General features: G+C 38.5%; 1 protein-coding gene across 1 annotated transcript; it reads left to right on the forward strand.

Moving 5' to 3' along the window:
• Window positions 1-1,060: 1,060 nt before the first annotated feature.
• LOC130561757 (SEC14-like protein 1) lies at window positions 1,061-25,102 on the forward strand. The gene is given in 16 exon segments (XM_057346303.1): window positions 1,061-1,198; window positions 1,617-1,705; window positions 10,076-10,225; window positions 10,371-10,502; window positions 10,587-10,715; window positions 12,015-12,201; window positions 12,338-12,447; window positions 12,864-13,053; window positions 13,664-13,752; window positions 13,834-13,904; window positions 14,234-14,405; window positions 14,680-14,814; window positions 17,218-17,352; window positions 18,893-19,144; window positions 19,372-19,550; window positions 23,528-25,102. Coding segments are annotated over 15 exon segments (2,100 nt in total). The 5' UTR covers window positions 1,061-1,198; window positions 1,617-1,642; the 3' UTR covers window positions 23,634-25,102.

The raw sequence follows: 25,102 nt of genomic DNA on the forward strand, positions 1-25,102 counted from the left end.
AAAAAGTAGTAGTATAACTTACACTGGAAAGCTTTCCGTAACATCTCACGAGACCCGAGCAAAAGTCTCATGATTTGTATCCAGAATGTGATGCATGATGGGATACACTTGCCCCGAATACCGCCCGGAAGCGGTACTACTACGGTAGTGGATGATGTCACAGAACTGAAAATTGCTAACATTCTTACAAATATCTTTTTTTGTGTTTAACAGAACAAATTAATGTATAAAGGTTTGAAACAACCTGAGGGTGAGTAAATTATGACAGAATTTTCACTTTTGAGTGAACTATCCCTTTAAGACTGTGTCTTAACAACTATTTCTTACTTTTCATATTTCAATTACAGTAGACCAATCTTTTTTATGTAACTGTCTTAAAGAAGTTATTATGACCTATCTAGAAGATAAAAATAAACGACTAACTTGTAAAAGTAGTCTAAGGTGTTTATGCTGAGATCAGTCATCTAGGCGTTTTCTACAATAACGGCAGCACTAGGGTACAGCTATTCCTATAGGCAACTGTTAAAACTACTGTTCTTACACATCATGGAAAGACCTCAATGGTGGGTATGGCCATGAGGGCGTTCATGTGAAATGTTTACCTAGGAAACTCATTTACGATAATTAGCACACGAGCGCAGTGGCGCATGTTGCGCTGTGTTTGCAGGTTTACACATGTGCATTAGAGGGGGGCAGTCTGCGGAAAAGGCGTCTATTAGTGCAGTTTGATCTTAAAAATATGTCGTTTGATGTTGATCTTAGCGACCGACGTCAGATATATATTTTTCTTATTTTACCCCATTCAAGTGGATAGGATTTGATCTCGAAATTTGCAACAGAGTGGAGTGTGGACACCTTCCTTGAAGAGTCTTCGGTTTAAACTACGTTTTAAAAGTCCACAACACCATCTACTGGCTAAAATATTTGTTAGTCACATTTGTTCGCACATAATATAGGCTACTCCCTAAAAAAACTGTTGTTTCATCTCTTCCCACCTACTTATGCTGAGAGGCGGGGTTTGTGCGAGTTATGTGAATGACGTGGTTATGTTACATCACGTGACTTCCTTCAACTTCTCCCAGTTCTCCGATAAAATGGATCCGAATAACTAAAACAAACCGGAACGGGTTCTTGTTTTTAGATCAACAGTGATCTAGACCACCACGCAACGTCTTTCTGCGCACATTTAAGGTTAAAGGTAAAGTTTGAACGTTCAATTTAAAGTATCGCCTGAATGTTTGCCTGTTTTCTCTCGCTCGCTCGCTAGCTAACGTTAGCTAGCATTAGCGTCGGTGTTTACTGGTTAATTCGCCTTTTTCCATTTAGATTCAACGTCAATAATAAAATAACAAATAAATAAAAATAGAAATTATAAGTACAATGTAATGTACTTTTATACCGCACTAACACTGCCTCAGTACTATTGAGTGCAGCGATAACGTTACCGTTATCTGTCATTTCACAAGATTACGTTATATGTAAAGTTTACCTTTAACCTTAGAAAGCTTTAATATCTTAATTATCACAACCCGTATTCTCTTATGTAGAAGTAAAGATTATTGTTTATCAGTGCTATTATATAACGTTCGACCTCTTTTTGGATTTGTCTTTGAAAGGTCTTTATATTGGAGCAGGTGCAGAGATGGTGCAGAAATATCAGTCCCCCGTGAGGGTCTATAAATACCCGTTTGAACTCATAATGATGGTGAGTTTTAAAGCAATGTCACTGCTTGAGAGAACACATTTCATATGTTATTGTTTTAACACGTTCTAGTCAGATAGTCTACCAGAAACTGGCACAGAATTATTTACAATATTATTACGTGACATGTTGTTTTAACACATTATTAATATTATGGTTATTGCCAATACCAGTATATTGTAAAACCTTATTTCACACTGGTTGTTTTAACACTGATGCAGTTTTTTCCAAGTAATAGCTCACACCCTTTAAAACATTTCGTTGGATAAAACATGTATTTCTCATTTTTAATGTAGATTTCAGCTTCACGTAATTTTTATATTCAGCTATACTCAGGTGCTGCTGTGCTTTAGAGTTGTGTTTTTTAGACGAGTTGTGTGAGGGGAACTAAAAAGCAGGAAATCTTTAACCTGACTGTGCAGCAGTACAGTAAGTCACGCTGTATTGCACTTTTATGGTTTCAACTGTGCAGAATTGCTAAAAGAGTGTCAAGGGACCGCCCACTAAAGGAAACCAAAGCGATGATGTTGAAATTTCAGTGTTACTTTTTCAAGTAAAAATGTCGCAAGTGTCACCCTAGTCAGAGTGTTTTTAGCTAATTCAGCATGTTGAGGAGCTTGTTGGTGAAAAGGAACACATTGATTGATGGCTTGCTTGAAGCAAAGACTACAAGTGCAACTATAAAAAAGCTAGAATTGTATAATGTAAGAAATAAGAAGTTAAAATATACGCCTTTACTGTTAGTAAACATTGTGACTCGTTTTTGTGGGCGGAGCTTAGGTGGAGGCAGAAAGATCCCCTACTAATGCTAGGTAGCACGTTGTGTTTGCTTGCTTTTTATACAATGTCTAGAAAAAATTGGATAATATTTTAACATGTAAGGTCACTGGCTGTCTTGGATTTTTTTGAAAAGTAATGCAAGGAACCTGGCCGACCTGTCCGCACTCACGCAGTGGCAAACATTACTTGAACACAAACCCGTCACATAACTTGAGCCTTCTCACTGTTCCCTCTTCCTTTATACTAATGCACTTGTGTCAACTAAAGAAAAAGAGATGACAAACAGTTTCCTTTGTTTAGTTTCTTGCCGATCGTTAACTGCTAGTTGTATAACTAACAAAGTTAGTTATCATACCCTATGCGTTCAAAAGTTAACGCTACGTGAAAAATAACCTTGTTCCCCAGTTTCTGGTTTGGGCATACATGATGAGATGGTTTTAGACGCATACCCAAATCATATTCTACACCAACAGAAGACAGTAGTATTTTAATCTTATTTGTTATGAAGTGAAACGTGAGCATTTTTGATGATCGTTTCTGTTCAGTCCGTTCGTTTAACTACAGCTGTCGTCAGTGTTTTTGTTTGGCAATGGCAACAGGTATGTGTTAAAATATCAAATTGGAGACCGTATTCTGTCGAAACAACACAACAAGATGATGTTTTAAAGTGCTTATGTAGTAGAATCTGTGCTGATTTGTATTGGCTGCCTCCAGCTAATGCCGTGACGTATGCGTGTGACGTCTGCGTATGACGTCGGCGCGAAAAGGGTCTATATGCAAAGGCTATCGTGTGAATGGTCACAGTGTGAAAGAGTGTCGTTAAAGTCCCCAGGAAATGGCTTAACAAGCACAGTTTTCTTATTCATCTGGGCGTTTAAATTACTATTTAAACGTAAGTGACATTAAGCAGGGTTTTTCCTGGCTCAAAATGAGGTGGAGGTGGTGCCATCCACATTGTACACACACACGTACTACCGTACCATTAAGTGGCTTAACCAAAGTGACTTTGACATATTAAAAGTTCTAATCAAATGAGATGAAAATGACAATTATGAAGTTATATAAAACTATTAAAAATATTAGGTTTTATTCAACCAAACAGAAATGTTTTTTTTTAATCAAACAAAGCTTTTATATCATTTTCAACTAACTTTTCAGTCCACAATAGCCAACTGAATTAACCAGTCTTACTAAATGATCAAAGCGCATTCCCATCTTGCATTCTCTGTGGTTCACTTTAAATGATTCAATTATCGCTTATATTTGCTAGTGACTGAAAAGTTCAATAGTTTAAATGAATCGGTTCAAATGAGTCATTCGTGTGCGAGTCGTTCTGAACCCAATGTGCGTTCATACTGGCGAACTCGCTGTGTACAGTATACGCTGATTCAACGATCCAACTGCACAGCTAAAGACATTACAATGATGGACGTCATGTTCATTTAAGAAATATCAAGAAATGAAACGTACTTGGATGCAAAACAAACAGCCGTCAAACACAGCTAGCTCTTGTTCTGCAACTCTTTTTAGAGCCTCCGTGTGCTGATAACGAAACAGCGCCTCCATTTGACAGAGGCGGCCACCTCCAGTTTCTCTATGCAGGAAAATCCCTGCATTAAGGGAAGAGACATCACTACTACTCAGCTTCATGTTTATGTACATTCCTTGTAATGTATGCCTAGAAACAAATATTGGGATTAGAAATGTATGTCTTTATAAGATCTATTTTTTACATTCTGTGTATGTTCACATATATGTGGGCATCTGTGTAACCTTTGTATTAATGTGCCAAGTTGCTACAGTGTGTTGCAATAGCGCGATAAAAAGATATTTACCCATTCATTTTGTTGGGCCTAATCTTCTTACAAATGCAAAAGGTTTGCAGATTCTACTGTTGTTCTGCCTAACATGAAGTGGACAAGTATTGTGACTTTGCGAGGGATAAGATCTTTGTAATATATCAGCTGCTCCACATCACCTACTGGCCTTATGTAATAAACCTGATGTGAATCTGTTTAAGTCAGCACTTGCTATAATACCTTTCACATCTGCCTCATGATCTATGAATGCTATCTAACACTTTACATAACACTTATATACTTCTAGACAACACCTGCTGCAGTGCTGTCAGTAAGCATGACTTGAGATTGAGATGTGTTCTATTAAAGTAAACCAAAGTGGCCCGAAAAATGATGGGACTTTAGATTGGTTGCCAGGGCATTGCTATGTGGTTGTTAAAGTGTTGCTAGGGTGCTCTATTTGAGTACTTGTTTTCTTACTGGCCCTAGTAAAAAGTAGGGATATAACGATACACTACTTTGCCGATTCAATACTATCCCGATACTTGTGTGCCCATTCAATATATACTGCGATTATTGAGTATTGTGATTATATAACTATTGCGAGTCGATGTTACAATTTATTGTGATTTTTGTTTGCTTATTAAAGACTAGGAAAATACTTGATCATACCATTGAAGAGACTGTATATCCGGGCTATTCAATTGGCGGCCCGCGGGCCGAACCCAGCCCTAGATGTAAATTGTTCCGGCCCTTCAAGTAGCATAGTGTGAAAAAGAATCTCTAGAATAAATTTAGTTCAGTCGGGAACGGACCCTACAGTACTGAAGTGACGCGCGCCTGTTCCATTCAGCACGAGCTGCAGCAACACTAAGCAGGAGTCACGTGACGTTAGGCGAGTAGCGCGACTTGCAAGCCTTCTCTCCTGTGGGACGCGGTGAACAGGATGATGATGGATGATAACTTTTATTAGTTTCATTTCTGACATTTTGCTAGCACGAATAGGACCACTATTTCAAAAGTACAGAGGCAAGGGCTGAGAACAGCGCCTGTGTAGGTTAATGTTGTTTCACTCACTGAAGTTTCCTTTTTTGTTATGCAGTTTTAAAATACAACAAATGAACATGTTTGAATGTAGAAAAGTCTGCTTGAGCATCTTACAATGCACCGATGTTGTTGTTGTGCAGTTTAACATACAACATCAGCATGTTTAAATGTAGGAAAAAACTTTGTGTGTCTTATGGGGCAAAAATGTAAAAATACAACATACACGGCCCTAAGATTGAATCATGGATTTCAGGCATTAAACAGATTTTGCTGTATAATGCGGCATGGCACAAAATCTTTCAAATGTATTATGTAAGATTCTATTATTTCTATTTTTATTTTCCCCTGTATGGTTCACTGTATCTACTGCAGGCTTTTAATATAGTTTATAAGTGAATACTGTAGTATACTGAAGTATTTTTTTCATGTGGGCAAATATATTACTATTGTATAGTGAAGGATGGAAAATGCAGAAAAATTTAAACAGAAAAAATGGAATTTGGGAAAAAATCAAACTGATTTCTTATTGTTGTTGTGTCATCCCTCATATTGCAAGCCATATCTCTCCGGCCCCTCATTTGGGATGCTTTTCATGAACTGGCCCTCATGACAAACTAATTGAATAGCCCTGCTGTACATTATGAGTCATATTAACAAAAACAATGCATCACATCTTTCTGAACTTTTATTTCAGGAGCATACACATACACAGTGTATATTTTAAAGTACCTTGAACCATGAAACTCAGTGTATGGCAGAGTTTGCATACCGTTTTAGTCATGTCTAGCGCTGCTTTTCCCGGTAAAGTGTAAAATCCAAAGTGTTTCCACACTTGGGATTTGAAACGTGAAGGTGCCGAAATAATGTCCGAGCTTTGATCCGCTGACTCGGCCATGATTTTTGCGTCCTCGCGCCATCTTAAAACGGATACGACATCGTCTAATACAGATACAAACATAATGCTTTACGCCCTCTGTTGGAATAAAAGTGGTAACTCCACCACCGCTTGGAAGTAAAATAAAAAAATATTCGATTCTGAGATAAACCAATCGATTTTTAAATCGTTTTAAAAAGAATTGTGATAGTTAGGTGAATCGATTTTTCCCAACACCCCTAGTAAAAAGCCCACCCCTTGACCTTTTTGGTCTATCCTTTAAGTTAAGTGTTCACCAACCATCAAGGCCAGTGCATTTTTTTTGTTTGTAATGGAAACGCTGCATTTTTGAAAACACCAAGAGCTGTCAAAGTTATAAAATGTCCACATGTTGAACTTGTCGCTCCCCATTCAATGGGAAGTATGGAACAGTTTCTTTATAAATCAAGTCTAACGTAAGACCTCTGCGCTATTTGTATCATTCGCATCCATGATGTGTAGGTGCTATGCACCAAAGTTCAAAACCCAGTGCTAGAGGTTTTGAAACTAAAAGTATAGGCAATAGTGATCTTGTTGAACAACATTCTTTATCGTTTTGCTAAATATGTACTAGTGTTGGGCGATATTCAATATAATCAGATCGTTCTCTCGCCAGCCTGTGGATCGCCGATACACGATAGTGATGGGTCGTTCTTGAACGATTCGTTCATTTTGAACGAATCTTTAATGTGACTCGGGAAGAACGAGTCGTCTCGGGGAGTGATTCGTCCAGTCGCGCATGTGCATTGCGCAACATTCTATGGGTCCTGTGACAAAAGAACGAACGACTCGAACCTGAAGACTCGAGAGGTGAACTAATCAATTCTCTTTCCGGCTCAGACAGCATTGGTAAAGCGTAGGGGGCTGTCACGTGATGAACGAACGACTCGATCCTGAAGACTCGAGAGGTGAACTAATCAATTCTCTTTCCGGCTCTGACTGCATTGGTTTAGCTTACGAAGCTGTCACGTGATGAACGAAGGAGTCAAACTGGAGGACTTGTCAGATAAGAGGTGTGGTGAGCTAATCATAGACTAAAGACCCAGGTAAACAATGAATTAATCTTTTCTGTTTCTTATAGCATTATAGTTTTGTATTGTTCGTAATGTGATCAACGTTTGCATAAGTAGTAGATGTGTTAGGAAAGTAACGTAACATTTTAATTATATTTTGTTAAAATGAACGAAATGAACGATATGACTCGAAAAAAGATTCATTCATTTTGCTGAACGAGACTCAAAGATCCCAGTCAGTAAAATGATCCGAACTTCCCATCACTATTATAAACTCTCTCTGGTGCAAGGAAAAGCCTAAGCCGCGTGCATTGCAAGCTCTCTTGCATGAAGAAATGCGCAATGCACGTTTATAATATTGATTTGCAACATATATTGGCAAACAGCCAACTATCGTCTAGGGAATCAGCTATCGCCGATAGGTCTGAGGATCGTCGATACACGATAGTATCGTCTATCGGAACAACCCTAATATGTACCTTAATATCCCATACATGGCAATAACATGGCGTGATTGTTCCTGTGTATTCTCTCGTGTGATTCTAGTGGAGAATCGATTGATCCAGTCACAGACTTTACTTAACGTCATCTTAAGCCATGATCGATCAGTGGGTAATTAGGTCACAGTTAACTTACATTGATCCTGCCCACCCAAGCACCCACTCCCCATTAATGACATCATTTCCTGCAGTGAAAGCGCTAATTACTCTTTCTCAGCTGGGATACAGCTGTTTATTGGTATTGTGCAGATTTGCTGAGTGCACAGTTTGATGTCATGGTTTAGTCAGCATGGCCCATCGCTCTTTCTTGAATAAATGAGTCTGATCCCCTGTCAATCAAATCTCATCTGGGTCAGAAACCTGGGGTTCAATGATAATGTCGCACTGCAGTAAATATTGAGCCAGAACGCCGTTGTGCTTATGAAACAATTTGGTGTTTTTGGTTTTATCAAGCTGCACTTCCTGCTTTGAAGTCTGCTTCCTGTTTTTTCTCTTTTATGGAACCACTCCGAAACGTTATTGTGTCTGAAGCTCAAGTCAATGTATTGTTCTAGATTTGCTCAACTGGGACACACATCGGTCAAAAAAAAAAGGTTTGGGTAAAAAACTTCAGAAGTGAAACCTGAATTAAATTGGTCAAATATCCTACAATATACACAAAATATTTCAAGTAAATTACAGCATTTTGTGAAATGAAATGCATTTATAAATATAAGCTGCAATTGGATGAAAATAATGAAATGTCAGCTGTGGAAGTTATGGATTTGAACTACAAACACAAGTTTTTATACTGTGGGTGAGACTTGAAAATGTGTTTATCATCTAATGTTGTGGCTACATGTGAGATGTTGCTAAAGAAAAAATGAATGTATCAAAAGCTACACCCAAAGACGATAACTCTTATTTTTTAACTTGTATAAAGTACTGCGCGATGTTCAGTAGCTAGTAATCTGTTCCAAACAAGGCAACGTGTTCATGTGACAGAGAGAGCTGGACATACAGTATTCGCATGTGTATGTAGGACACGCTGTCTATTGATAGAACGACCGAGCGTTTGCATTATCACATTTTGTAGCAGGATCTTGTTGCTAATCTACCCGTCTCTCACGAGAATAGCAGAACACACATAAGAAAGTCAATATGCTGCAGGCACCCGATAGACTGCAAACATAAGTGTCGGCTGTCAGCTGATATGCAAATGTACACACAATTTCAAGATAAATGTTTGATTTTTGCACCACAACAAGTTGCACCAGAATGAATAGAGAATCAGGTGTGGGTTTCTAGAAAATAAAGGTTTTAGTGCCATGTTTAATATTTAATATCGAATAATATCTATGATTAAAAAAACAAAGCTGATATTTTAGGGTCGGGTTATTTTGGGGAAATCATAATTTTACCATTGATGTGACAGATGCTTTTATCCGAAGTGAGTTTGAAGTTGTTTATCAGTTTGCGTGTGTCAAACCCAACATTTGAGCTGCAGAAGTGGTTTTCATGCAAAAAGTACGCTTCCACTTTTTTAATTTTAACATGGCTTGCTAGAATCAAGTCTGCTCATAAAAGGGCAGCAAATGTTGTTCTCTGTTGCAAAAATGCTGACAGTTTTCCCGAACACTACCCCTATTTGCCATTGGCCAGATTAATCACAAACACTAGTCCCGCCCAGAACTCACGTCATTGGCTGAGTCAGAATGTGACATTTTAGGCTGCTGAAACGAACAAAACCGTGTTTGGCCGAGTGCCATAGTCACACGGTGTACTCTCTTCATGGACTCTGCACATTTAAAAATCACGCACTTTAAATGGCTCATGTTGCATACAGAAGCTAGCATTTACTGTGGTTTATTGATCCCTCTAGCACTCTCCTGTGACTTATCACATGATTTAAAGAGGCACTTAAAACTTAGCAAGTTGGAGCTCTCCAGGTATTTTCATGTGCTTGCATGGAAACCACAGTATTTGTTTAGACCGGTGTAAATATTGATGAATGTACCTTTGGTTCATTTGTGTAGTTGACCAAGCGCATGCGACCCACTTCACGTGGCAGCTCAGTCATATGACCCACAGTAGTAAAATAAAATGCGTGTGAAAGGAACATTGCTTTTAAGTTCAGGCATGTTTTGCAGAACTGTACACATTTCCAAGATTGGGTTGCTTTTTCTTAAAGACCTTTCGTGTGTTCGAAACTCTGTTTGATCCCATGTATGTAGATGATTTGGATTATTGATGCTGCAACTTTGGATACCACCTACAGCTGCTCCATCTGAGCATTTATCACAACTGTTTCGTTACATCACAATTTTTTTTCTGTGTCATAGGCCTACCAGAGACGATTCCCCAAGTGTCCATTGATCCCCATGTTTGTGAACAGTGAGACCATCAACGAGTGCCATAGTGAAGATGGAGCGACCCATTTGATAGAGCGCAAATGTACTCTGGATGTGGATGCCCCTCGCCTTTTGAAAAGGGTATTTCATATTTTAAAAGGCCGAAAAAGGTCTGGCAGGACATAGGTTCTCTTTAGTAGTTGTACAGAATGTTTGACAAATTTCGATCCTTCACAGTTTAATAATAGCACATGCTTTTGATAACGGCACATGTATGTATGTACAGATAGCAGGAGTGGACTACGTGTATTTCATTCAGAAGAACTCTCTGGACCGCAGACAGAGGACACTGCACATAGAGGCCTACAATGAGACCTTTTCCAACAGAGTCATGGTCACTGAACACTGCTGCTACACGGTCTGAACTCACTCAACATCATCTCTCTTGATGGATATGTGCTGATGCAAGAAGGATCCTGATGTTTTTCTGATTGCTTTTCAGGTTCACCCAGAGAATGAAGACTGGACCTGTTTTGAGCAATCTGCTAGTATGGACATCAAATCGTTTTTCGGGTTTGAGAGCACAGCCGAGAAAATCGCCATGAAGCAATATGCCGCCAGCATTAAAAAGGTATGTGCACATTTTTCTTTAGGAAATTTTAGACGGATAAAATGCTCAAATCGTTACTGACATTATATTAATGCTTTTATTTGTGACATTTAAACCCTGAATTAAAAGAAATGTAAATTTACATTTATAACAATACACTCGCAATTCTAACATTCACTTTTTTTGTTGTACATAAAAAAAACTTTTTATAGAATTGACTAGGGATGCACCGATATGTAAATTTTGGCCGATAACCTATACTTCTTTAACATTGAAAGCTGATAACCGATATATTGGCCGATATACAGTATCTAAATATTAATATCAAATTCCCTAAGACTGACACAAAAGGCAAAAAGTGGACAACTGCTTTTATTTGAAAACATTTACTGCAAAAAACAAGTTCACCATTAGTTCCATTCTTTCCCATTAAAATCATGTACATTTACGTTTAGTCATTTAGCAGAAGCTTTTATCCAAAGCGACGTACAAAGAGTTCAGGGAGCAAGCCTACTTTACGATTCTTTAACCTTCAAACTTTTCTGATATATTTTTTATTTAATAATCAAATGATAGATGTTCTTCCAGAGCAACCCAGAAAAATGTTCTTAATAGCCACATGTGTAACAGGTCTCAAGACAGAAAGCATTCAGTTAGCAATCTGATTTAAACAATATGCTTTTGTTCCTATAATTTACACATTCATTAATACTGTATCTACATACTGTACCAACATCAACAATGTTTTGCTAATAGCAGTAAGTGAATGATCATGACAGAAAGATAGTACTGTACTGTATTTTAACTGTGAGCACCATGTAGCTGAAGAAGTTTAACCAGACGAAATGATTTATCGGCTATAATATATATAATATATACCTAAATTTTATTATCGGCCGATACCGATAACATTCAAAATGACCATTTATCGGCCGATACCGATATGGACGATAATTTATCGTGCATCCCTAGAATTGACAAATTTCAAGGTTAAATTAAACCTTCTGCATGTAAATGAATAAAAATCGGTATAGGTGTGTCGCTGAAAAATAAAACTGCATTTTATCATAACGCGGGTCAAATGTTGGCAGCTCAACCAATAGAATAAAACATGTAAAACAAATTGCCATGTCTTTACAATATATATTGTATTTTTTGTGTTGCATAAATAATTTCAACACTCTTTTTATAGAATTTAGTTGTTTTATTGCTAATTAAATATGTTTCTTATGAATTGTAATTGTTTATTGCCCAAATGTGTCAATGTTTACTTGTTATATTTGTGTGAACTCTTGTTTCAAGTACTCTGTCTCTCTGCAGGGAAAGGAGATTATTGAATTTTACCTCAACCAATTGGAAGAGGAGGGTATTACCCATGTTCCCCGCTGGGTACCTCCTACCCCCACCACAACTACCCAATTGACTGTCAGCTCAGCCAGGGCTATCCCAGCATGCAGCAGCAGAACTCACAGCGGCTCCACGGACGTCCCGCCAGCATCACCGGATGGTGAGATGAATCATAATGTTGCCCGTCATCACGTGCTCATAAATATTATAAAAGTGGATGAGAAATGAAATGACTTTAGTACGGTAAGATTTCCTCACACATTTCCCATCATGTTTGATGGCTGTGTTGCTTACAGACAAGTTAGACGCGGATTACATTTCACGTTATCTGGGAAAGCTGACCCCTTTCCAGGAGAGCTGCCTTATTCGCTTAAGACAGTGGCTGCAGGAAACACACAAAGGCAAGGTGAGTACCACGGATACGATTGAAAAAAGCTTGTTTGTAAAATAAACCTTGTTTTGAGAAAAATATGATAATATTGGGTATAGTAAGGGGTAATCATATACAAAAGATGTTCAAACTTTTTCTGAAGAAATATTTACATATTTATTTACATTGAATCTCCACACCAAGCATTTCAGAGAATTGGTTTAAAAGAAAGTTTATATTTGGTTAGGTGTAAATGAGTTACAGAGGAGGACGCGTTTGCATGTTGATCTAAAATTGACTTGACTTGAAATGCAAATTACAGCACACATTACACCAAAATCTCCTTTAATTTTTCATGCTTTAAAGTAGGAAAAAGTATCATAAAGAACCTATATACACAGATATCCTAAACATAACTTGGCCTACATACAGTATGTACCTTCACTTGACAGATCCCTAAAGACCAGCATGTGCTGCGTTTCCTGTACTCGAGGGACTTTAACCTGGAGAAGGCCAAAGAGGCTCTGTGTCAGACACTCACGTGGAGGAAACAACATCAGGTGGACTTCCTGTTAGACACATGGGAGTGTCCACCCCTGCTGCAGGACTACTACACCGGAGGCTGGCATCACCATGACAAAGGTCCAGCTCTTAGCTGTAGACTTTAGACATTGCCTTTAGAAACATGACTGCAGTTTTCCTGTAGCTCAATTGGTAGAGCATTACATTAGCAGCATAAAGGCCATAGGTCTGATCCACAGTCAACAAACATGCACTGTAAGTCGCTTCAGAGAAAAGCATCTGCCGAATGCATAAATGTAATGTAACTAACCAGGAGCGATTTGCCATCTCAATCCAGGATGTGTGTCAGACACGCCTTTGACACATAACCGCTCTTTGTTTAAAAGCCAGAGATGGATACTGGTCAAACATGTCATTTAAACGAGTCAATAAAGGCATCAAAACACTTCACTTTACATCAAAGAATGCTGCCAGTCTGTTTATTTTCTCGCTGTTGTGCTTAAAACACAAAGAATGACAGAAAGCTCATGCAAACATAAAGGACAGACGATCTTTTGATGCATTGCTGTCTGATGTAAGCATCTGTTGGCCAATGAGAACTTGTTTCATGTTCTCAAAATGCATTGTAAACATCCCATCTGCTTTCTTTAGGATGTAAAATGAGCTCATACACCAACATGTGTTGGGAAGCCAATGTAATAATGTATTTGTCTGTCTGTGTGTTGCACAGATGGTCGTCCTCTGTACATCCTTCGACTTGGTCAGATGGACACCAAAGGTTTAGTACGTGCACTGGGAGAAGAGACTCTTCTGAGACACGTAAGACTCGGACGAATAAACATACTGTGAAATGACAAATCTACATGTTCACCTGACCCCCTTCACTTTTAACCCAATCAGGTGCTGTCCATCAATGAGGAAGGGCTCAGGTGCTGTGAAGAGAACACCAAAATCTTTGGAAAGCCAATCAGGTACTAAAAATTCGTTTTGTACAACAGTGGTGAACGGCGACCCAAAAACCATTCACAACCATCAGTTGTGGGTCTGTTCTGATATAGTCATGGGGATGAATAAACAGTCAACAAGTTCGATTCATGTAGATGCTGACAAAATAAAATGAATAAATAATATAGAATCAATGTAAAAGTGAGATGACAAAATATGTCAACAAAGACAAAACCCCAGTTCTAAAAAACCCAGACCTTAAAATGCATGTAGAATTTGTGAAGAAAACCCAACTGAGGACCACTGTATTGCGTGTTGTATTTACTCTGCATTAATGCCTCCCCTCATCTTATAGTTCTTGGACATGTCTGGTGGATCTTGAGGGATTAAATATGAGGCACTTGTGGAGGCCAGGAATCAAAGCCCTACTGAGGATCATCGAGGTTGTAGGAGCCAACTACCCCGAGACGCTGGGCTGTCTGCTCATACTGTGAGCTCCCAGAGTGTTTCCAGTCCTCTGGACTTTGGTAAGCAGACATGCATTCGTACCAACATACCATAGCTGGAGATATTGGAAAAGACTGAGATGAGCGTATAATCGATCTTAATTTGATTATTGTAAATGTCGCCCCATTAGAGCTAAATGTCAAGTGTTAGTGTGGTGGTTTTACACCCGCTTGGTCTTTGTTAATTACCGGCCTGCTGTAAATGTCATGTTTGCCTGCGTGTGTTAGCACTGTATTAATGAAAATAATGACCTTTTAACCCGCTTATCTTTTCTGTCCCCTTCTCACCTCCTAGGTTAGTCCATTCATTGATGAAAACACACGGAAGAAGTTCCTCATTTATGCTGGTAATGACTATCAGGGTACTGGGGGTCTGGTAGACTACATCAACAAAGACTTCATACCTGACTTCTTGGGAGGAGATTGTTTGGTTAGTCCTTAAACTGTATTTTGATATAGAAATGTTGACCCGGAATTTCCATGGTTCTTCTTTACAGTTATTCATATAGCAGATGCGTTTATCTATAAGAGGCGTGTTTTGTTGGTTGAACCCCAGATGTGCAATTGTGTTCTTTATTATCTGTAGGGGCTAATGCTCGCAAAGATGGAAAGAATCCCAGTAGTCTAGTCTTCAGATTAAAATAGCTTTGAGCTGCGATGCATACTTGGGTAGAGATTGTAGTGGCTGAACCTGCATGACCGGGTGGCTGTTGAGATATGGTGGCTGAAGTTCATTAAATACTGCCCCAGATTCTTGTCTGATCTGGATGGCATGCTGTTATCGAAGCCTGCTGTACTTTCTGCACAAGGTTAAACTGGAGGTGACATTCCTTCACCCACTCAGAAAAGTCTGAAAGCTAGGCAGAGATAGCAGATGGTTTGAGATGAGGTGAGGTCACCAGACTGGAATGACAGGTAGCGCTGCACATTATCTCTGTAGATATGGAAAGCCATGTGTCCGTGCGATTGGGTCCAGTGAGATTATTGATTTGAGAAAGGGCCAAGCGCTGTGGCCTGAGGTACCCCAGTGTTTGTCTGGTGAGACTTGGACAGGTGACCTTGAAGAATCTGCAAAAGGTAGTGCTACAGACTGCCAAGTGCAATGCCTGTTCATTTCAGAGTAAAGCATGACATGGGATTTTTCAAGCTTGAGGTATCAAAGCTCTGTAAATTTCAACAGAATTCACTAGGGGTGGGAATCGTTTGGTCCCTCACGATTTGATAGTAATTAAACGCGACTCATTAGTGCTGTATGTTAAACCACAGTCACTTCCACACATTGCCACGTCATATGACAAAATCATCATACACATACATTAAAAGAGTGGTTATTTTACCAATATTAGTGTATTAGTCCCGTGCAGAGCACCCAGCGTGTCCATCTGGCTAACAAACTGTGCATATTTAAAGAACTATGTTCATGTTCTTAAGTCTAAACAGCGACAGGTTTTGGGAAACGCCATTTTGCACTTACTGACAAGTCAGCTGCGGTATAACGTTAGTACATTGAATGCGCTTTTTCTCCCTGCATAGAGCAGATGCAGAGAAAGACCATCCTAAAATTGTATTTCGTTGATCTTGCAGTTTAGTCCTACAGGGCTGAATGTATTTGGTTTTCTCTCTTTCTTTATTGCTCATATATGCTCCGCTGTGCTCTTGCAGTTGACTTCCGCCTTATTTGTTCCAAAGACGCCACGTTATTATATTTAGTAACGTTCAAAATAAAAGAACTGCCAGTGCGACAAGTTTTTCTTAATGGTCGCACCGGTGCGACTGCCAAACTGATCAATATATAATTTTTGCGTATTCTAAATTGAATATGCAGAAATGTTATATTGCGCAAGCGGCGCATTGTCACTCATTTTTGTCTCCCCTCCTTCAACCATTCACTTATCTATCAGTGCCCCCGCCGCCTAGCCTAATGCGCGGGTGTAAGAGGCGCATTTATGATGCGGAAGGACCGACCAACTGAAATAAATGTTTTGCCTCACCCCATGACTCTGGTGCTTGCAAATTAAGGGCTGCTGCCACCAACTTGGTAGCACCTGTGCCACCTCTCTCAAATGTTAGTCTAGAGCCCTGCAACATTGTGTGAGCATCCAAACATATTTGGGGTTGATGGATGCCTTTATTGCTCCATGTATAATGTGTACAAGAGAAGCTAAATTTATTTCAAAAATCTTTTGTTTTGCAAAACGTTTGGACAGGTTGTGTTGTGTGCCAGATTTCGGGAAGTATTTCACCACAGTTAAGGCATCTGTAGGGATGCATTGTTTCATGCTGAAGTTTGATACTCATTGTGAAGTGACCTTTCAATTGTTTGGCAGTACAACTTGTGCGTCAAGACCCATATTATACATTGGAAATGATGTGGAATACACGCAAACATTCTCATATAAAGGTCCATGTCCTTAAAGAAATGTCCTGCATTATTATTTAGTCTACTTGTTACGTAAGCCCAAACCCTCCTGAAATATTGGATTGGAGATATTGCGTCAGTAGCTTATGCTATTGGGAAAACTCTCTCATATCTACCCAGAAGCGCTGTTGAATTTTGCTAGTGGTGTTTTCCTTGAAGCTGTGAATTTGAGTTTTATGAGTGGATGGGTATGTGACCTGGTTATGAATCACTCTGGTAGAATTTATTCGAAATGCTGTTTTTTATTCTGTAGTGCACAACACTGACCTTAATCCTCACAAGTAATCCAGTTTTTATTTTTGACATATGCTTTTAAACGGAACTCTTCTTCTAGAAGCCAAGCTGAAGTTGTTTGGACAGAAATGATACGACCGTAAAGTAACCCGACTGCTGTGTTTTTTCCTTTCTGTTTAGTGTGACATTCCTGAGGGAGGTGTGGTGCCCAAATCTCTGTACCGCACAGCTGAGGAACTGGAGAACGAGGAGGTCAAACTGTGGACTGAATCCATTTACAAGAGCGCCAGCGTGTTTAAGGGGGCTCCACATGAGGTGCGGTTTATTTACTGAAGGCAAGGAGCAATACACAGCAGCTTGTGTTTGCTCCAGATTTAAGTTGCATGTTTGTTGATATCTGGTGCCACCTGTTGGTGATATGAAGACGGACGGAGTCAAATTTAGTGCTCAATGTCATGTGGAGAAGCAATACTATCCTCGTTTTTTTTACCCACGGTTTTCGGTTCGGTTCTGATGTCTTGGCACATTAAAGTGTTTTTTCATTATTCTATGCTTATGTGACAGGAACAGTAAACAGAACAACTTTTTTATTGCAATTCTCTTCATTATACATTACGAATTGTATTCTCCTTAAGCAAAAATCAACTTGTAGGCCTACAAATTCCTGGTGTATTGAATAAATGTAAAGATTTACACTGGCAGCTCACAGCAGTTCTTGGTTTACTGTTCATTAACATGTCAGTAAAATAAGCTTCTTGATGAGGTTTTGCGCATCAGAGTATTTAAAATGACGTAGTGCAAACTTGCGATTGCTGTAATGGAAGTAAACAGACAAACGTGCGGTGCGTGTTTAACACTGCAAACACTAGCGCTCAATGGGAAAGGCCAAAGACGATATATATTAACAAGGTACACTACCGCCATTACAATAAATTGGAAGAAATGCAACGCTAAATAGCTGCTTGGAGGCGCTCTTGCTATGTAAGGGATTATGTTCAGGCAGTTGGTTGTTATCGCAGAATAACAGCCGGCTGCTTGTACATTATCCTGCTTATTACACGGCTACTTGCCACATGAGAAAAAAACTGGACATGAAATGTGAATATGACCTTTTTATTAGCTCATTTTTACCGAATGCAGACCTTCCGCGAGGAAAAGCCGTTTAGTTTCGGTTTTGAGGTAAGAAACGATGTACAAATGTCATGAACGGGCAATTTGGTTGAATCATTTTGTAAATATAATGTCAAATATGTGATTAAAAGACATATTTATTTTTAATTTGTCAAAAAAACTGTCAAAATGATTTGCTACTTCCGGGTTATCGTGTGTTATTAGTTTTGAGCGGTTGTTATCTGGGAATAACGAACCTGCAAATGTCGCGACTGGCCAATCAGAATCAAGCATTCCAACCAGCCGTGTAATACGATGTAGATAGCTGTCCGAAAGCCAGCCCGCGTCTTTTCGTCAGCATTATACTCAACAGCACTTTGCTTCTGGTGTTGCAGACAGCCACTCGCCATTAGATATTACTCGTGGGGATGCGTTTATCTGTCTCAGCGCACAGACAAACACGGACAGAGCCAGTTCAGAGAGTAATTAAGCGCTCAGAAATAATATAATGCAAAACCGCAATTCACTTGCGCGTATCGAACCGTGGAGGTCGTACAGAACGGTTCAATATTATGTTGAGAATTGTGGCATCCCTAATGTCAAGGAACTCTTTCAATGTACTGTTGTGTTTGACAAGCAACTTGTTTTTCTAGAAACAAGAAACTTCATGGTCTTTGACTTTTTGTTCACCTTTAATCTAATCACATACCGTAGTTAATAGTGATTGGAATAAATGTATTTTCAGGTGCTGATCGAGGTTACAGATGAGTCATCTGTCATTACGTGGGACTTTGACGTGTGTAAAGGCGACGTAATCTTCAATATCTACCACTCCAGAAGAGCCCCTCAGCCTGCAAAAAAAGAAGCTCTGAGCACACACAACCTCGCCTGTCCCGGCAGCAACAACACCCAGTTCATCGACAGATCGTGGATGCTTGGGCAAGACTACAGCATGGTAGAGACAGCACTTACCTGCAGAGAGGGAGAGAGTGTACAGGTGGATAAATCTTATAATATGCACCGGTCATACATTTATGTATATTTGTCCATGCATTGTGTAATCCCGAATTGTTAAGGAAGACTAAAACTATAATAATTACAAAATTGTATTTGTATTGAAGTTACAATTCAGAAAAACAAAACCGAATAACAAAGAATCTGTCCGTGGCTTTCTAAACCAGTTGAAAAGAGGAGTAAATATTTGCCTTTTCATCTTTCCATCAGGGTTCTCATGTGACCCGCTGGCCCGGATTCTACATCCTGCAGTGGCGCTTTCATAGCACTCCAACAAACTCCTCAACCAGTCTGCCACGTGTGGATGATGTGCTGGCGTCTCTGCAGGTCTCCTCGCACAAATGCAAGGTCATGTATTTCACGGAGGTGCTGCAGTCCACTGACTTCAGGTCAGTTTATTTACTCCCCGTTTCATGCATATTGCAAACAGCAGCCTTAAGTGCTTCTTGAAAAATTCAAACAGTCCGACAGAGCCAAGAAAACATGGTGAACAAGCAATCACATCATCGGGGGAAAAAAATCTTTCTTTATTACACGGCTGGTTGGAATGCTTGATTCTGATTGGCCAGTCGCGACATTTGCAGGTTCGTTATTCCCAGATAACAACCGCTCAAAACTAATAACACACGATAACCGGGATGCAGCAAGTCATTTTGACAGGTTTTTTGACAAATTAAATATAAATATGTCTTTTAATAACAAACATGACATTATATTTACAAATGATTCAACTACATTGCCTGTTCGTGACATTTGAACGTTGTTTCTCACCTTAAAACCGAAACTAAATGGCTTTTTCTTGCGGAAGGTCTGCATTCGGTAAAAATGAGCTAATAAAATATTTCAAATTCACATTTCATGCTCAGGTTTTTCTCATGTGGCAAGTAGCCGTGTAATAAGCGGGATAATGTACACAGGGCTTAAAGTTTTCCGGCTTAAAGTGCCGGATCTCCGGCTTGCGGCGTTTGACTGCAGGAAAAAAAGATTTACATTTAAAAATATTACATTTAAAAAGCATATTGATATCAGTTCGAGTTCATAAGTTCACCTACCAATGATATGAGAGGAACACTGCTATCACTCTCAACCAAACAAACATTACTAACCAATCAGAATTAAAATGGGGCGGGTCTTGGTTGCCTGAGTGGAGACGTCACGTTGGAGAGTACGTTAGCAGGCAGGATCGAGAGTAAGTTTATAAAGCCTAAGCTGGGGGCAGCTTTTAAGTCCATTATGACAAATATGACATACACAAATTGGAGACTGTGACATAAAGGTCGATAACTTTGTTTTGTTTTGGCAAATCATCTAATCAGACCTCCGCTTCCACTTCTGCGCATGACACACACGCGCTCATGCGCGTGCGCTAACTGCAATCGAGATATAAAGGATCGATTTCTAAAGCGTCTAAATCGTTTTCAGACTTTTTCACAGCTTATTGCACCTATCTCACAGAGTTAAGTCATAAACATGGTCGTTTTTGTCTGAAGTGAGCGTAAAAAGTAGAAAACGGATGTCAATACATTAGTGACAGCAGCCTAATATTCCAAGTAGGGGTCTCTGCAGGTCAGAGAAATGGGCGTGCCGAAAGGTTTTTCATTGGTCAAAGGTGTTCTTTCTTCCCAACTTAGTTGACCAATCAGCGTTAACCACACACATACGTCATTTCTTTTAAACAGGAAGAAGATCGCAATAAGGTGTGTAATGGAAAGGTTTCAAATTGTGAATTTGTGATCATAATTTTATCAGACAAGTCTGTGTTTTTGCTAAATTGCTTAATAATAAATTACAGAAGGTAGGCCTAAGTAAATAGCTCTTACTCATCTAGAAGCAGCTGTCGTTATGTTTTATGAGTATTTCAGTCTTTTTCTGCATGTTTTTGTTTACATATACTTAAGCCCATTGCACATTGAGTCTGAAATTTGCGTCCGAAATTTCCGCACGTTAAAAAATAAATACGACCTCACGTTGTGTAAATCACATTTACACACTGCCTCCGATATTTTCGTCCGTCATAAAAAAATTCGGACCGGGTTTGATTTTCTGCGTTTTTCGCATCTGTTAAGCATTTTGAGTGGCCTTTTATAACAATTCAGAGACACCATACAATCCAGAGCCAAATACGAAAAAACACATACGAAAATTTCAGACTGTATGTGCTAAGACCTTAAATCATAGTTGTACTAAAATGATAGAAATGCCTTTTACAGTATGACATGTTGTTATTCTATCATGACACCAAGGAAAGTCAATTATTTTGAACTTATAAAACGCTAGTGCAGTTGTAAGTGTTATTATTTTAGAGACATTGTACCACCCTTTAAATAATAATTGTAATTCACATTTGATTGTGACACTTATCAGCTGTTCCTTAAATATCAGTTATTTCTAAACCGTTCAAATCTAGTATTTGCATCCACTGTACCTTATTTTTACATTTACAGTAAACGCAATATGACATTAACACCTGCTTCTTTTCGTTTTCATTTTAAATAGTTAAGGTAATGTGATTATTTTCATTTTTAATCAAATACAAAACACATTTTATTGTAAAGTATAAGAAGTACTTTGCACAATAGGGAAAAACAATTCAGTCAAAAGTACACAGGCAGTACTCCAAGACTATGTTTAACTAATAAATAAATAAATACAGCCAGGCTGTGTATAGTTATGAAACTCTGACTGACCTCAGTCAAAATGATTAGTCTCGAAACTAATAGATTCATCAGACCAACGATTGCCCATTATGAAATGTAACCAAAACTAGGCTAATAATCCTATTACCATTTAAGTGATATTAGAGGCAGCGGCCAATTTGAGGTGTATTTGCTGCCATCAAGCTGTTCTTGGCGGCGCTAACAGCCCGGTGATCACGGAGAACTCGCACATTAGATTCTCATAGAGGCCAATTTTAAAATAGGCACTAGTATCTTTATAAATCAACTGCAGATTCTTGGTTTCATATTTAAAATCTTCGATACAAAAACACCACAGTGAAAAAGTGGCTTTAGATGTAGGCCAATAGCGTTTAAGCTGATGTTGAACAGGCAGCTTTCGTGTCCAATTGAAAAGACCTTTCGGTACGCTCAGTTCTCCGACCTGCAGATACCCCGGTCTCTAATATTCTTGCTATTCTATGTGGTTGATATGACTCAAACAAATGAAAAGAGAAGCTCTCAGTGCTGACTCCGTAACCTTTGTAGCTTTAATAGGAATTTATATTGTTTTCGTTTCACAGTTTGTAGTGCAAAATTTGCCAGTAGGAGTTTAAAAATTGAAAATAAATCTGCCTCCACTAAAAAAAACGATCTCAAAAAGGTGATCACTTTTGCTTTTTTGAGGGCTCATTTACGCTAACCTGCTTTGACCAACTGTGATCTCATTACTGTGTTGTGGATGTGACTTGTGCCATATCATCACCATTAATACCTATGAAACTAATGATTCAATTTCTACTAGAGCACAAAATGAATCATAGATCTGGTCACTTTATTTTCCTCTCAAAATGCCACCCTCGATAGGCCAAAAAATGTGAGTCTTATTTGTTTTCTTTTTAAAAAGTAGGATTTTTATTATGAATTTGAATTTGGCATGTTAAGCTATGTTTTTATATACCATAATTGCATAAAACTGGTTTTGTGGGTTATAATTATGCATTTCTTTGGAGTCATTCTGTGATCCATACGCATAGCATCAAAGTTTAAGAAGCGTCTGTCTGAGAAGCTCAAAAACGGCATGTTACTAGTTAGTTTCAAGGGAAATAATGTTTAAATAATGTTCTTTTTGTTTGACAAATAACCCTGCGTATGTGTCTACTCTCGCAACCCTGCAAAAAGAAAGTTCAGGTTCAGGATTTTTTTTGCTTTAACCCCTGTGTACAAGCAGCCGGCTGTTATCATGAAATTAGCCTAAAGCTTATTTCTGCGATAACTACCGGCTGCCTGTACATTATCCCTTACATAATATTTGCATAAGAAAACCCTCTAAATCTGTCAGACTTTTTTCTTTTAAATGACCACTTGTATCAGGCTCCTGAGTTCAGGTTCAGTAATTTCATTGTTTCAAGGTAATGATAAGGTTATTAGTTAGTAAACGCCACATAGCATCATTTATTTTTATTATTAGTGCAATAATATTGTTATCTGAAATTGTTATACCATTCAAAATTATAATTTATTATTACAAATAATACCACTTTCACATGTTATTGTGCATTATAAAGTTCGTTTTTTATTTTTAACACATGTTTCTGCTTTAGTTTTATTTGAAATGTGTTTTTCATGTTTCCTGCAATTATAATTGTAGTAGAAATGATACTGTTTAAAAATCATTTCTGTAAAAGTGTGTGTGTGTTTGTTGTGTTTAGGGGCTCCATGAGCAGCCTGGAGTCGAGTAACAGCGGCTTCTCTCTGCTTAGTGCTGCCACCACCTCATCCAGCCAATCACAGACGGGTTCAACCGTTTCTAGATAACACCAACTTCCAGATGGACACAAAGACACTGCCGTTGGCGGGTTTGGCAAAAAAAAAATCCTCTATAGTTTTTGGAAATGGACTAACATGGAGCAGAACATGGTTAACATAAAAACATAACAAATCCTTATGTAAGCAATGATCATTTTGATCTCTGTTTTATGTAGTGTTATATCTCAAGATATGAATAACAAATATGCAAGTTTTCTCTACACTGTTACAAATAAATGTGTAAATAATGTTTACATTTCTTGGTTGTTCAATTAAGCAACAAGTTGAGCACCATGCCTTTGATAGGTTTAAGAGGTTAGTTGACATGAGATTTTATGCCATTTTATGACTTCATATACAGCATATTAACAGGTTACATGCAATATTTGTACTTTTAAAAATGAACTTGTCTCACTGAAGCACTATTTATGTGAATAATGAAAAGATTGGTTGAAGTGGTGAGGAACTAAATAAAAATGGTAACCAGCAGCTGAAAATTCTCTTATGTTTTCTGTAGCACCCAACAACATTACGAAAACATTGAACTCTTTATCCAAATCTCTGGTGGCCAGGTATGTGACTAACAGCATAAGATCTGTTTTTTCGCTAGTTCAACTAAAGCAGTTTTAATTGTGAGAAATGACAATCAGATTAAAGTTGCCGGTGAATGAATGCCATAGGTTAGCCCTTTGATATGGACTCATCTACAATAATGTTTAGACTGTTTTGCTGTCAGTCAAGCCAAGTTTCATTAAATACAATAGCTGCAATAATATTTATATAATTATTGGAACTGTTGTTAAAGTAATGGCTGCATATTGCAGATGTGCAAACTTTTAGCAAAGTGCAACACTTAGAAACTCACTGACATCTACAGACACCTCAGAATTGTTTACACAGCATAAATGACTGCAGAATTGAATCTGCACCTTTCAGTTTCCCAGTCTCAATAAAAACTTTTATGAGGTTCAAACTGCTGCAATTACTCAGCTGCCCTTGAAAAACCACCTGCATGAAAGACCAGTGTCCACAGATTCAGAATGTTAGGTGACAACTAAATCTAGACCATGAAAAGAATACGGATGGCCTCGTGACATCTTTCAACCTGTCTGTACAAGTTTGTGTTTTGGGGCAAGCTGAAGAATGCCTTTAATTTGTAGATATTCCATGCGGTTTTACAAAATGTATTGCTAACCATCTAGTTGTCCTTCATTTCTTGCCGTTAAACACCAAACACAGAAAATACATTCTGTGGGCTTCCTAATTAACTATAACTAAAACATATCTATATGAGGTAAAACAAAACGCATATTTAACTCATGTTTTTAAGGCAGCAGGTGAACTTTCGTTTCGAAGTTTAACCAGCTCTAAATGTTTTACAGTGTTGTTGGGCACAGCTTCATGTTTACATCATAACTGTGAACAATGATTTACTACTTGCTTGCCAGAGGTGTTATTTTGTGAGAAATTTGACATAT

This window comes from Triplophysa rosa, linkage group LG11 (genome assembly GCF_024868665.1).
Source record: "Triplophysa rosa linkage group LG11, Trosa_1v2, whole genome shotgun sequence".
NCBI lineage: Eukaryota > Metazoa > Chordata > Actinopteri > Cypriniformes > Nemacheilidae > Triplophysa > Triplophysa rosa.